The following is an 11,313-nucleotide window of genomic DNA, read 5'->3' on the forward strand; positions in this document are numbered from 1 at the left end:
TGAAGCTATTTTTGGAGTTTTGGTGCTTTAACTGGATCTAGATTTAGATTTTGAAGATATATTGCAATGTCAATTGAAGCAATTTTTGGAGTTTTGGTGCTTTAAGAGGATCTAGATTTAACCTCTTAAGGGTATATGTGGTAGGATTTTTATTGCAGTTCCAAAAGTTTTGTGCATGTCCTGCAAATATTCAAATGTCATTTAGACTTACCACAGCTTTCTTAGGCATCAAGTATTTAAAGTATTCTATTGGATTGATCTGTAGTTCCCCAAAGCATTATGCTTCAATACTTGTGAAGAATGAGCTTCTTTGTAGGTTGGAGTTCTTGAAGGCCAGCTTCTTAGTAGCTTGATGTTGCTTCAGAGTCACAGAATTTAATATGTAGACACCTGTAAAAACTCAAGGGCCCTTCCATATGTTTTTCTTCAGAAACATCTTTCAGTCGCTATTTAATTGTTGTTTCTAGACTGGGACATGTCATCTAAAGTCATCTCCGAGGAAATTTCATCACTATAGGAAATAAGTCTACCATGTCATTAACTATTTTTCCTGTTTTTTACATTGCAATTTGCTGTAAAGATATCCTGTAGGCAGCCTTCAGGAGAAGGTCAGTGGCAATAGAGTACCCTAAATATGTTCCACAGGCAAGTTTCAGAAGCAGGTCAACTGAAATAAACTATCTATAATGAAAATGAGAGATTCTTACCATAAATGTTCCACCTTTGGACAATTTATAATAGCTTTGTTGTATGGTCTACATGGACATTGTGTATGCTAAAGTCCAGCTTTTTGTTTCTGCAGGGATACATCCAATCTTTGGAAGCATCTCTACAGGAAGAGATGTCTCGGCATGCTCCACTTTATGGAGCTGGGTTGGAAGCCCTTTCAATGAGTGAATTGGATACAATTGTCAGGATACATGAAGAGGGGCTTAGACAAGTGCGCAACCTTCAACAACAGCGGAATGGAGGAAATGATATGTTATTAATAAACTTGGATCCATTGGTGAGCCATGCACCAGTTATTCCACCAAGCTTGTATGGCACGCCTCCTTCAGTGGCAGTGGGAATGCCATCAATAATTGTAAATGGTCCTGGGATTCACAATAATGGTCATCTGAATGGCAATGTTGGCCCATGGTTTTCTTCACCCTGAGAAACTGTCTTGAAATTGGTGTCTGTCACATATTTATTTTCTTGATGGGTTGATTAAATTGCTCAGCAACAGGCAATACAAATTTATCTGTACTTGCTTTTGTAATTTACACACATGAAATTGATATGAAGCCTTAGAAGGCGGCTGTGGTTTTCAAGAAAATAAACAGCTCAAATGTATATTTCTTGATTTCCAAGAGTTAATTGTAAATTGGCAAGAGTGCCAACATATTTGTAAAATCAGCATTTTGCAATGGGGCCTGTTTTGTGTGAAGTTATGTAAGAAAAGCACCCCATGACCATTGCAGCATATGGTGGTAAGAAGCTCGGTATTTTTCTCTTTTATAAGATTTCAGAGGAACCATGTTTTCAAGATGTTTACATTGATGTATTCAAAATTCAACAACATTAGAATTTGGGGTTTGATATATTCATTCAGTCCAAATGTTTACTGTAACAGATGTTCTGTTCAATGCCATTTGAAGCAGCAATGCAGCTATTCTTTTCCACATCTTTTCTGAAGTACAACAGTTGGAGTTGCAATAGAGAAAATTGTCTCGAGGGTCGCCAGAAGCACGTTTTATTCATCTAACAATGATGTTGCTGTCAAAATTTTCAACTAAATTTTGTGAGTAAGCAATTGAAGGGTTTGCTTGTATCATTTGTTGTAAAGGTGGCTATGACATTTTGAAGCAGAGGAGAGACAAGTGGGATTTTGCTGTGCTTTGTGAAACTGATTATTGCATTTGTAGACACAATGGAGCTTTATGTACAAGATGAGCTTGCTAGATGTAAAGTCCTCGATTGTGTTTTACACTAGCATAGATCCATCTTAAATTCTGATCTATTAAGTGGTGAGCTGGATAAAAAAACTCTAGATGCAAACCTGCATTTTTTTACCCCTCTGGAATCTTGGTAGATCCTGGTTTCAGATATTTTCTAGTGTATTTATAGCTATAAAAATGTGGTAAGATAAATAACGTCTTAGCATTTATGGTATTATGAAAAGAAGACATCGTGTCTTTTTTATGTTTTCTAGAGTGTTTCATGTATACGCACGAAGTAATGAAGATCTCCACCCACTTGGGTTGTAGAGCATTGTACTTCCTCGGTGCAATGACTAAATTTGAATTGTGGATTCAGTCTTCCTTTTTGATTGAGCGCAGATGTATTTATTGAGCCAGATTATATTCTTCGGGCACTGCTTAAGAACTAGGTCTTAGTGGTCAATTGCGTTTTTCGGAATTCTGTAAATGGTATTACCGCAATTTCTGACTTATTACGAGACACTACTAATTCTCCTAAGAAACCAGTTGATGTAAAAGTTTCTGAATGAAAACAGAAAGGATATATATATATATATATATATATATATATATATATATATGCTTATTTTCTCCAGGAAATCTCCTTTTTCTACATTAAAAAAATGTTAAGACTGGTAAGGGTCACTGATATAAATAAGCTTCATTATTTTATTATTGAATACGTACATAATATTTATATGTATAATTTTTTTGTATTAAGATAGTTGCTTGGAATACTATATTAGGCAGCCAACTTGAAGAATCTACTATAATACTCTGTATTAAGCTCAAAGCAACTTAACTACTTGAGCCAGTCCAATAGGCTTAATTTATTGAGTAATGAATACTGCGAGAACAATATTAAAAATGCTATAAATAATCGTCTTATTCACAATAACAGTTTGATTTATTGAATGCAAAAGAGGCTTTTGTGACTATTCCTATACAACAGCAATGCTATCATAATCGGAAAAGGAGTTACTAATGCTTTCAATAAGGTTATCTGAAGTTGTGTGCTGTCTGTCTTTTTGATCCCTTCTATAACTCGAAATGTGGTCTTTTTACACGAGTACAGATGTAAATGCCACCTAGAAAAAGACGGGGTATACACATTAAGTTAGAAAAAAAGACATCTAAAGTAATCTGACTACATTTGCTTGCTGCTTCTGGGAATTTCATAAAATATGTTCCTAAGGCATTTAAAAATTTAATTTCAAAGCTCAAGGTTCGTAGATATATTTACATTTGCTGCTGCTTCTGGGAATTTCATAAAATCTGTTGCTAAGGCATTTAAAAATTTAATTTCAAAGCTCAAAGTTCCTAGATATATTTCTTGCAAATTTTTATCTCTGGTTAAAATATAAAATATAAATATAACAATACATATTTCACTTCTATCCAACCAAAATGCATTAGGCAACTGAATAAATAACACCAATACAATGTGCTTTTAGGGGAGAAGATTCCCAATTTTATTGGCGTAATCTCAAACATATAACAAATCGGAAAATTACTTACAAACAACATTTTGTTACAATCAGAATTCTGTTTTCTTAGGTTTTGTTTACTTGTCAAATCAATCAACAAAATTTGTGTAATGCTATGATAAATCATTATACATAATTAGTTTTAAAAACTATTCAATCACCATGATAATGGATTTTAAGATTTAGATTTCAAAGATCTAAACCAACTCTGACAAATCAGTAAGTAATAAAAAAGGGGCTCTAAAACCGTTTGATATAAATGTTTAGATGCTAATTTATCTGTAGTAAACACTGAGAGGGGGTGAATTAATGTTTCTTAACAATTAACACTTTTTATTCCTTTTTAGAACATTAATTAAACTTCAATTATTATTATTGTTCTTCTTCATATAGTCATAAACAATAATTCACATTAGACAACACTATACAACACTGTAGAAAGATAAAACAATGGACACAAATTTTGAAGTGGAAAATTCCCTCCAGGTCAAAAACCACCAAATGCTTCTTAGTACTTGTCTTATTCTCTTCAAAAGAAAAATTAATTAATCAATATTTCAGCTATAACTAAGGGAGGCGTCAAACCCCTAATTCACAGGGCACAACTTGTAGAATGCTACTAGACCCTAATTACCTATTGCAAACAAAAAGAAGCCCCAACGCCATGTAGATCAAGTCACAACCTGATGAGTGCCTCAACACTCTGTTTACCAACTGTGGTCAGAGATGATGCATCACTACTCTATTAGTTTATCAACCACAACAGAATGAACACAACGCCCTATGCAAGCCACAACTTGCCCTAGCACCACCTTGTCACCCTAAAGTGTTCTAAGGCCACAACCTGAAGGTGACTCCAATCACCCAGAAGAGTTGGTAGATCACATTTTACAATTTTCACACTGGATCACCTATACTCTGAATCAATATAGAATAATTCTAAAAAAGATGTAGAGTAGATGTCCAATCCTGTTAGCCACTAATCATTGTTCCCACAAACTAATCATTGCAACAATGCTATACATCAAGCTATCATCGTTCAACTACACATCACTGTTACTGCACACTACATATCATTGCTCATAAATGAATAGTCATCAATGCACAACCACTGTCGTCATTGTATCAGGTTACACTCGATGCTACAACCATTTGGTACTGTTATCAAATAATGACACAAACCAATGTGCCTCAGGTTATCTCGATGATCTTCAATCAATGCTTTCAAACTTTGTCCCCAGAGAGCTACCAACATATAAGCAAACACCGTTGTTTGACTGGTCAACAACTGTTATCCATTCTTCAATATGTTGTGCAACTGGATGATATTAGCTTCAAAACTTGCTGCCTTGCAAGATTACAATTATGTCACCTATGCACAAATCCTAGGTCATACAAGAGAAACCATACATTATTATTTCAAGACCAACCCTAGATCAATATTTTCACAAGTCCATAAGTCAAGTCAATTGATCAAAGTGAAAGGTGTCAACTCAAAAAATGTCATCAATAGGACTACAACATTGTCATACCAATTAAATGGCTTGTCAAAAGTATAGTCAAACCACTTGTGAAGTACATGTAGTCAAGATCAAGTCAATAGATCATGTAGATATCAAGTCAACACAAGGTTGATGTTTAGCGTGTCCCTTGCTGCCCTATCACACATAATCACATCATTTGTTGACATGTACCTTTAGATGCAATTCTTAATAGGCTATCAAAACAACTGTCTCAATAGTGGATGTTAAGTGTCATGTTATTGGTCGAGTTCATCACTTGTTTAACTGTTATGTTCAAGTCATTGTACAAGATCGTGTGAATGTATTAAGTCAAAGGAAAACTCAAAGTTATGTCATAGAATGCTTACTAAGTTAATCATTGTTTCACATCATCGTCAGGTCTGTGTATTAATGTAAAGACTTTATGAGGTCAATGTAAAATTAACAAGTTATAGCCCTCATAAGGTTACTACCACGTGTGATACAGTGATTTACATCAAGATTCATTCATAAGGTACATAATCATGGTTATCACATTACAAGTTATACAAGACTATGAAATATAGAATAGTAATAAGACTAGGCCGTCATTCTTCAGAGAAGTGATTTGTTGTTTTAGGTTTGGTCAAACCATAGTTATGCCATTAATTAAACCGCATTGCCTTCATGCGATCTGAGCCTTCAGGGACCAATTAATCTTGAAAATGATTCGTTGTTTGAACTAGGCCACAAGTTGCTTCAGGTGGTTATCTTTCTCTGAGGAAATCTCAAATCAAAATCATGGATTTGTGCTACTTATTGTATATCACTATAACAATTCTCAAGGTATGTTACTATGACAATTCTTCATCAAATATTGTGCACAAGTTAAGTTTGAACATGTAAGATCAAGCCACTGCACCTTCTCATCCACAAGTAACTATGGTGCAAAGATAATAGAGAAGTATGGGAAGCTAGACGCCCAACAAACCTACAAAGACACACAAGCGAATCCAGAACCAACAACAAAATTGCAACATAAAAGAGACTTGAATTTAATCCTAAAAGAGGGTAGAAAATCAAGACTTAATCCTGCACTCCAACTTCAAGCGAATTCCCTGCATTTGATGCCCTGACCATAGGGCCAAAAAGGAAGGATGAAATGCTTGAGAATAGTAAATAAATGTTTGCCCAGGGTTGCAACCTTGCCCTAATAGAGTTGTTACAAGGTTGAACTTGCCAAACAATACCCAATTAAGATAAAAAAAAAGGTTACTTACTTGTTGCAATTTCACTGCGCTAAAATAGGATCGAACTTCAAACTAACTCAAGGAAATTCGATGATCTATCACAGAAAAGTCGAGTGATTTCAAAGCTTAGGCATGGAAATATTTGTTGAGATGTTATGTTTTGGAGGTTAGCAATATCTTTTTATAGTGTGGTAAGGTTAATTAGGGGCTTTATTTGGTAGGCCTTTAGGATATTTAGGAACTCTTTAATTCTTAATAAGATTACTTTCAAGTTAGTAGTTATTATCCACTGTTTGTTTGAATGCTAAGAAACTTGTACACTAACCCTCTTTGGTGTGTTTTATAGGGAACACAAGGGTGCATGAAGTCAATGATTGATTTATTGTCTTTGGTTCTTGAAGTTATGTAACTTATCCGTGGTGAGATTACGATGATAAACAACGATATATTGAAAACCATAAGAGGAGGTGTCATATCACTATCCCTTAGGGTTTTACCCTTGAAAATGGGGTCACCAACTTCAATTGGGAATATATCTCAAACTAGGAGGCCTCTCGGGGCGTACCACATATCAACAGAAACATCTTTTCGAGCATAATCTAATGAAATAGATCTCTGACCCAAACCCAATGATTTGACCTACCAAAAAACTCTCGACAAAGTCAGGTACATCCTCAGTCCAAGGAACCCAAACCCTAGGACTTGAGTTTTTAACCATCCAACAGTGTAGCCTTCAACTTGTTGTAATTCAGAAAATTCTAAGAAGTGTTCATTATTCATTTGATATCAATGACTGGTGTTTTTGGTCAAAGTCAAACCCAATCAACTCTATGGGTTGACATTAATGACAACATCATCCACCCTAACGACAATTTCTTCACTCCTTGCAACTTATACTTGTTGCTTGGCCTTCATTTTCTTCTTTCTTGCACATAGGCTAGGATACTGTCCCCTTTGGCAACACTTCAAATATTTTCTATTGTTGAATCGTCCTTATCTTGGCTCAATTCTTGCTTCTTACTCTTTTGGGTCCTTTTTTGTTTCCTTTCTTCATCATCCCAATTAAGGATAGGTCTTCTACTTATAATTACCTCATTGAATTTGTGACGCTAGCCTAAGCCACATATAACCCAATGATGTAGCCTAAGCCGCAATACCCACGGAGTGCAAATAAAATTGCATGTCATCTACATGTGTCCCAGAAATTCCAAATTCCTTACTTAGTAAAACCTTCACAAATCAAGGTTTAACCAACGGAAATATAACATCTGATGAAAACCCACTTTATCAAAGTGGGTTTCCTTAAGCGGAAATATTTCATCTAACTATCCCGAGTTTAGACTTTGGGTTATTTTTCACCTCCGATGCTTATCAACCATACCCTGGTCTTTATACTTTGGTTAAACTCAACTTAAACCATAATACTTTAACCCCGCTTGTTTCTATTATAATTTTCGTATAATAGAAATATTTCATAAACACACTTAAACCTTACCTTTCCGCCATTCTTCAAACCTTTTGCACATACATCAATGATCTCCTTAGCACGTTAAATCTCCGCCGTCGATCTCGTTCCTCAATCCGATGGTTATCACGTCACCCGATCATCAACTAACCCAGACGATCTCTACCGTTGATCTGATCTATCCAATCCAACGGCTGTTGCGTCACTCGATCGCTAACCAGCTTCACTGATCTCCACTGTTGATTAATCCCACTTGATCCAACGGTTATTGTGCAATCTCGCATGGAATCGTGCACGATTGATATCAGGTCGAGAGCACACGAGAAAAGTGGTTTTCTCTTTCCATCGTGTGCTATGTGTCAACCGCTAAAGGTAATCGCGTAGAATTTAGAAAGACCACTTACCACCTTTAGGGCACGCGATAAACTGCTTACCCTTTGCGAATACTACCCGCGTCCATTAACACGTGGCTTCACCTGATCTCTTCATTTCATGACTTTATTTTGCATGACTTAATCCTAGCCGGCTATCTCCCTTACTCTCGTTCGTTGATTTGATTGATCCAACGACTGTGCTTCACTACTACATTCTTCTGCATCTCAGCGTGTAATAGTCTTCTCGCTTCTCTGTCTGTGTATTTGTTCTCGCCTTACGATCTTCACTTGTTCTGATCTCGATCTCTGCTATGTTATTTCACTCCTTCGCACCTTTACACTTCCTTCACCTTTGCTGTAACATTAAGGGTTTCTCCAATACTGTCTGTGTGTTAAACCATACAACTCCTCTCTGCACTTTTTCTTTGATTCTGCACACCTGCAACCTACGTTACACAGAATTACTCAAATTCACACACAACTTATAATTCAAATACACATCACACAAAATCAGAATTGAGTTATCTGTATTAATAAACAACCATTACACAAGAATTTCTTCCTCGGCCTAATTTTCAATATCAGTGGCCTTTTCTTTCCTGCCCGTAGGTCTAAATGAATGACTCTCTGACTCCTGACTGACTGGATGACTCTTTCAATCCCCACTAATCACTCATCATCACTCATGTTCTCCTACATTCGAGAGAATTTACAAATATCCTCACAATATCTAATTAATTCCTATTCCAATCACTCAAAACATTAATAATTACATACATAGGAATCCAACTTCCTTGAAAACACAAGACCACCTAAGTTAACTAGAATGTAATGAATTTTTTGAGCTGAATGCTCCTGCATCAGACTCCCAAGGTTAAAATAATCATGATCCCCTGATCATGTGCTTCCGACCTTTGTCTTCCTGGATCCCATTCTTTGTTCTGTAATTTGTCTTCGGTTGTTATTGTTGTTTGTCGCTGTTCTCTAGGTTTCCACACTTTATGTTGCTTTTCTCCACTAGCTATGCTTTCACAGTTTGCTGCCGTCTTTCTCTTTCTGCTACTTTCTTCGGAGGTACCTTCATCATCAATCTTATTATTCTTTCAATCTCTATGTCCAATTTATCTTTTGACTGATAATTACTTTTCCATTTGTTGTTGTACTCTGTCCACTCGTCTTCAAACTGTTGTTTAATGTCTTCTCCTTGAAGTTGTTGGATCCTTACTACGTCCTTTCATTCTTACCCTCTTGTTGTTGTCCAAACAACCTCTGTTCAATATCTGTAAATTTACTTTAAAAAAGTAAATTGTCCTCCAATTTCCTTTGTACTTGGTTCCCCTCAAATACATCACTATGTTTTTCATCAATTCTAGCATATTTTCTTTCCTCTTCCTTGACAACCCTCAGTAATTGTCCTTCATTTCCTTGATTGATTCTGACAGTTAGTTTAACTTCTTCAAGCATGGTATCTTCCTACTTTTCATCTTCCTCATCAGCATGTCCGACCTGGCAACTTCTAGTCTTCTTCAGTTCTAAAACTGACTCTTCAACTTGAAACATGTCTGTCTCACATCTTTATCAAATCCTGTAATCATAAAACAATTATCAGAATTAAAAATATAAGGCCTCATTACGTTTTCCTTCTTTGGAAACATCTCAGTACGCTGCTCTGAGTTTTCCTTCATTTCCTTTGTCAACACATCAGTATGTTGATTTAAACTCTCCTTCATATCATCTGTTGCAATGATATCTCTCTGCTCTGGTTCACAATAATGAACTCCTCCTTCTGTAATGTCAATTTGCTGAACTTTTATTACCATTCCCTTTTCCTTATGATTGTCATTCATGACAATTTCTTTGTCTTCCTTTTTCAGCAATTTATCCTGAGTATACATCCTTTGCTTTTCCAACTCTCTTCTTTGAAAGTCTAATTTTCTATATAACTCAATAATTTCAATTGGAGTAGAATTTGGAAATTTCACACAATTTTCCATACCTTCCTTTGTTATTGACCAATCATTAGATGTCCTCTCCTTTTGCTAAATATTTTGCATAGGCTTCTTCTTTCTTAGCATCTTTCAATAAATGTCCTTCTTCTTCCTTCAATTCTATGATTGTCTTTCCTTTTTCTTGAGACAAATCTGCCTCCCCTTCTTCTTCAATACACTTTGCCTTGCTGTCTCTCTGTAAACCTTCTTCAAGAGCTATCCTTGTCCCATCATTTGCATTAATATTCTCCTGCATTTGTTCTTCATCAATAACATTAATCAAATTCATTAGATTACATCTCTGAGACAATATTCCTTTGTTCTTCATCAGAATAAGTTCCTGATCTTCCATCTCTATGACAACTTCAAATGACTTTATTCTCTTATTAAATAACTCATCCATAAACTCTTTCCGCTGTAACCAATCAAATTATTCCTCTTCTGAGAAATTTCTTTGTCACCTTTTACTTCAAGATCTTCATCCATTCTGAAGACATCTTTACAAAGTTGCTTTTCTCCTGCAATACCTGCAATCATACACAAACTATCAGTTTTAAAAACATAAGACCTTGTGGTCTCACTTGATGCTTTAGTCATCATATCTCCTTCTTGTTTTGAATTCTCACAATAATTCATAAGATCTTCCACAGATCTCCAGTGTTCATCTTTAACCAGAACTTCACCCCGTTCTGCTTCACAAATGGAAACTTCCATTTCCAACTCATCTTCTTTGAGTTCTTTCACCAACCACTTCTCTTGCCTCTGTTGTAGCATTCTCTGTAACTTAGACCACTTCACTGCCTTTTTCCTCAAGACCCAACCTTGTATTTGGTTTTCCTCTAGTATCATCCTTAATACATTGAGTTCTTATCTTAACTCTGCAATCTCCTTGTCACGCTCCTCTTGACTCATTCTCTTTCCATTTGCCTTGGCATCCTTCTTCATTTTTCTTCTACCGTGGTTTTCCTCAGAACCTCTGTTATCTCTGTTAGGACTATCAATAGTCATATTCTTCTCTATCTTCATGAGTTCTTCACTCACTTACTATGATCTGCACTAAATCCTCTGCAACAACAAGTCCTCCCTGCTGCCACTTACCTCACCAAGCTTTCCTCTGTACTTACTATTTTGGCAAGCACTTGGTTCACTTTTTTCTTGAACCTCTTTAAGCACTTCTCTCTACTCCTAGGCTTCAACTCATCTTCCCCTTTTAAGAACAAAACTGTCCTTTTTTTCCAACCTCTGTTAGAATTCTTCAATGTTCTGCCACATTCTGCTTTCATTCAGAAACTCTTATCAGCTTCTTC

General features: G+C 35.9%; 1 protein-coding gene across 2 annotated transcripts in view; it reads left to right on the forward strand.

Moving 5' to 3' along the window:
- Window positions 1-2,185, forward strand: part of LOC149258806 (uncharacterized) — a 122,740-nt gene extending 120,555 nt beyond the window's left edge. The window contains exons 10-11 of one of the 2 annotated variants that reach the window (XR_016256974.1): window positions 803-1,472; window positions 1,616-2,185. Coding sequence is in view for 1 of the 2 variants with exons in the window: in XM_089416314.1 (XP_089272440.1) it covers window positions 803-1,156 (354 nt within the window). In the remaining variant the exon portion in view is untranslated. Of the gene's footprint in view, window positions 1-802 lie in introns of both variants that reach the window. The other variant, XM_089416314.1, reaches the window with a different exon arrangement.
- Window positions 2,186-11,313: the final 9,128 nt, after the last annotated feature.

This window comes from Pinus tabuliformis, chromosome 6, assembly GCF_031772625.1.
Source record: "Pinus tabuliformis cultivar Carrire ecotype Pingquan chromosome 6, CPIR1, whole genome shotgun sequence".
Taxonomy (NCBI): domain Eukaryota; kingdom Viridiplantae; phylum Streptophyta; class Pinopsida; order Pinales; family Pinaceae; genus Pinus; species Pinus tabuliformis.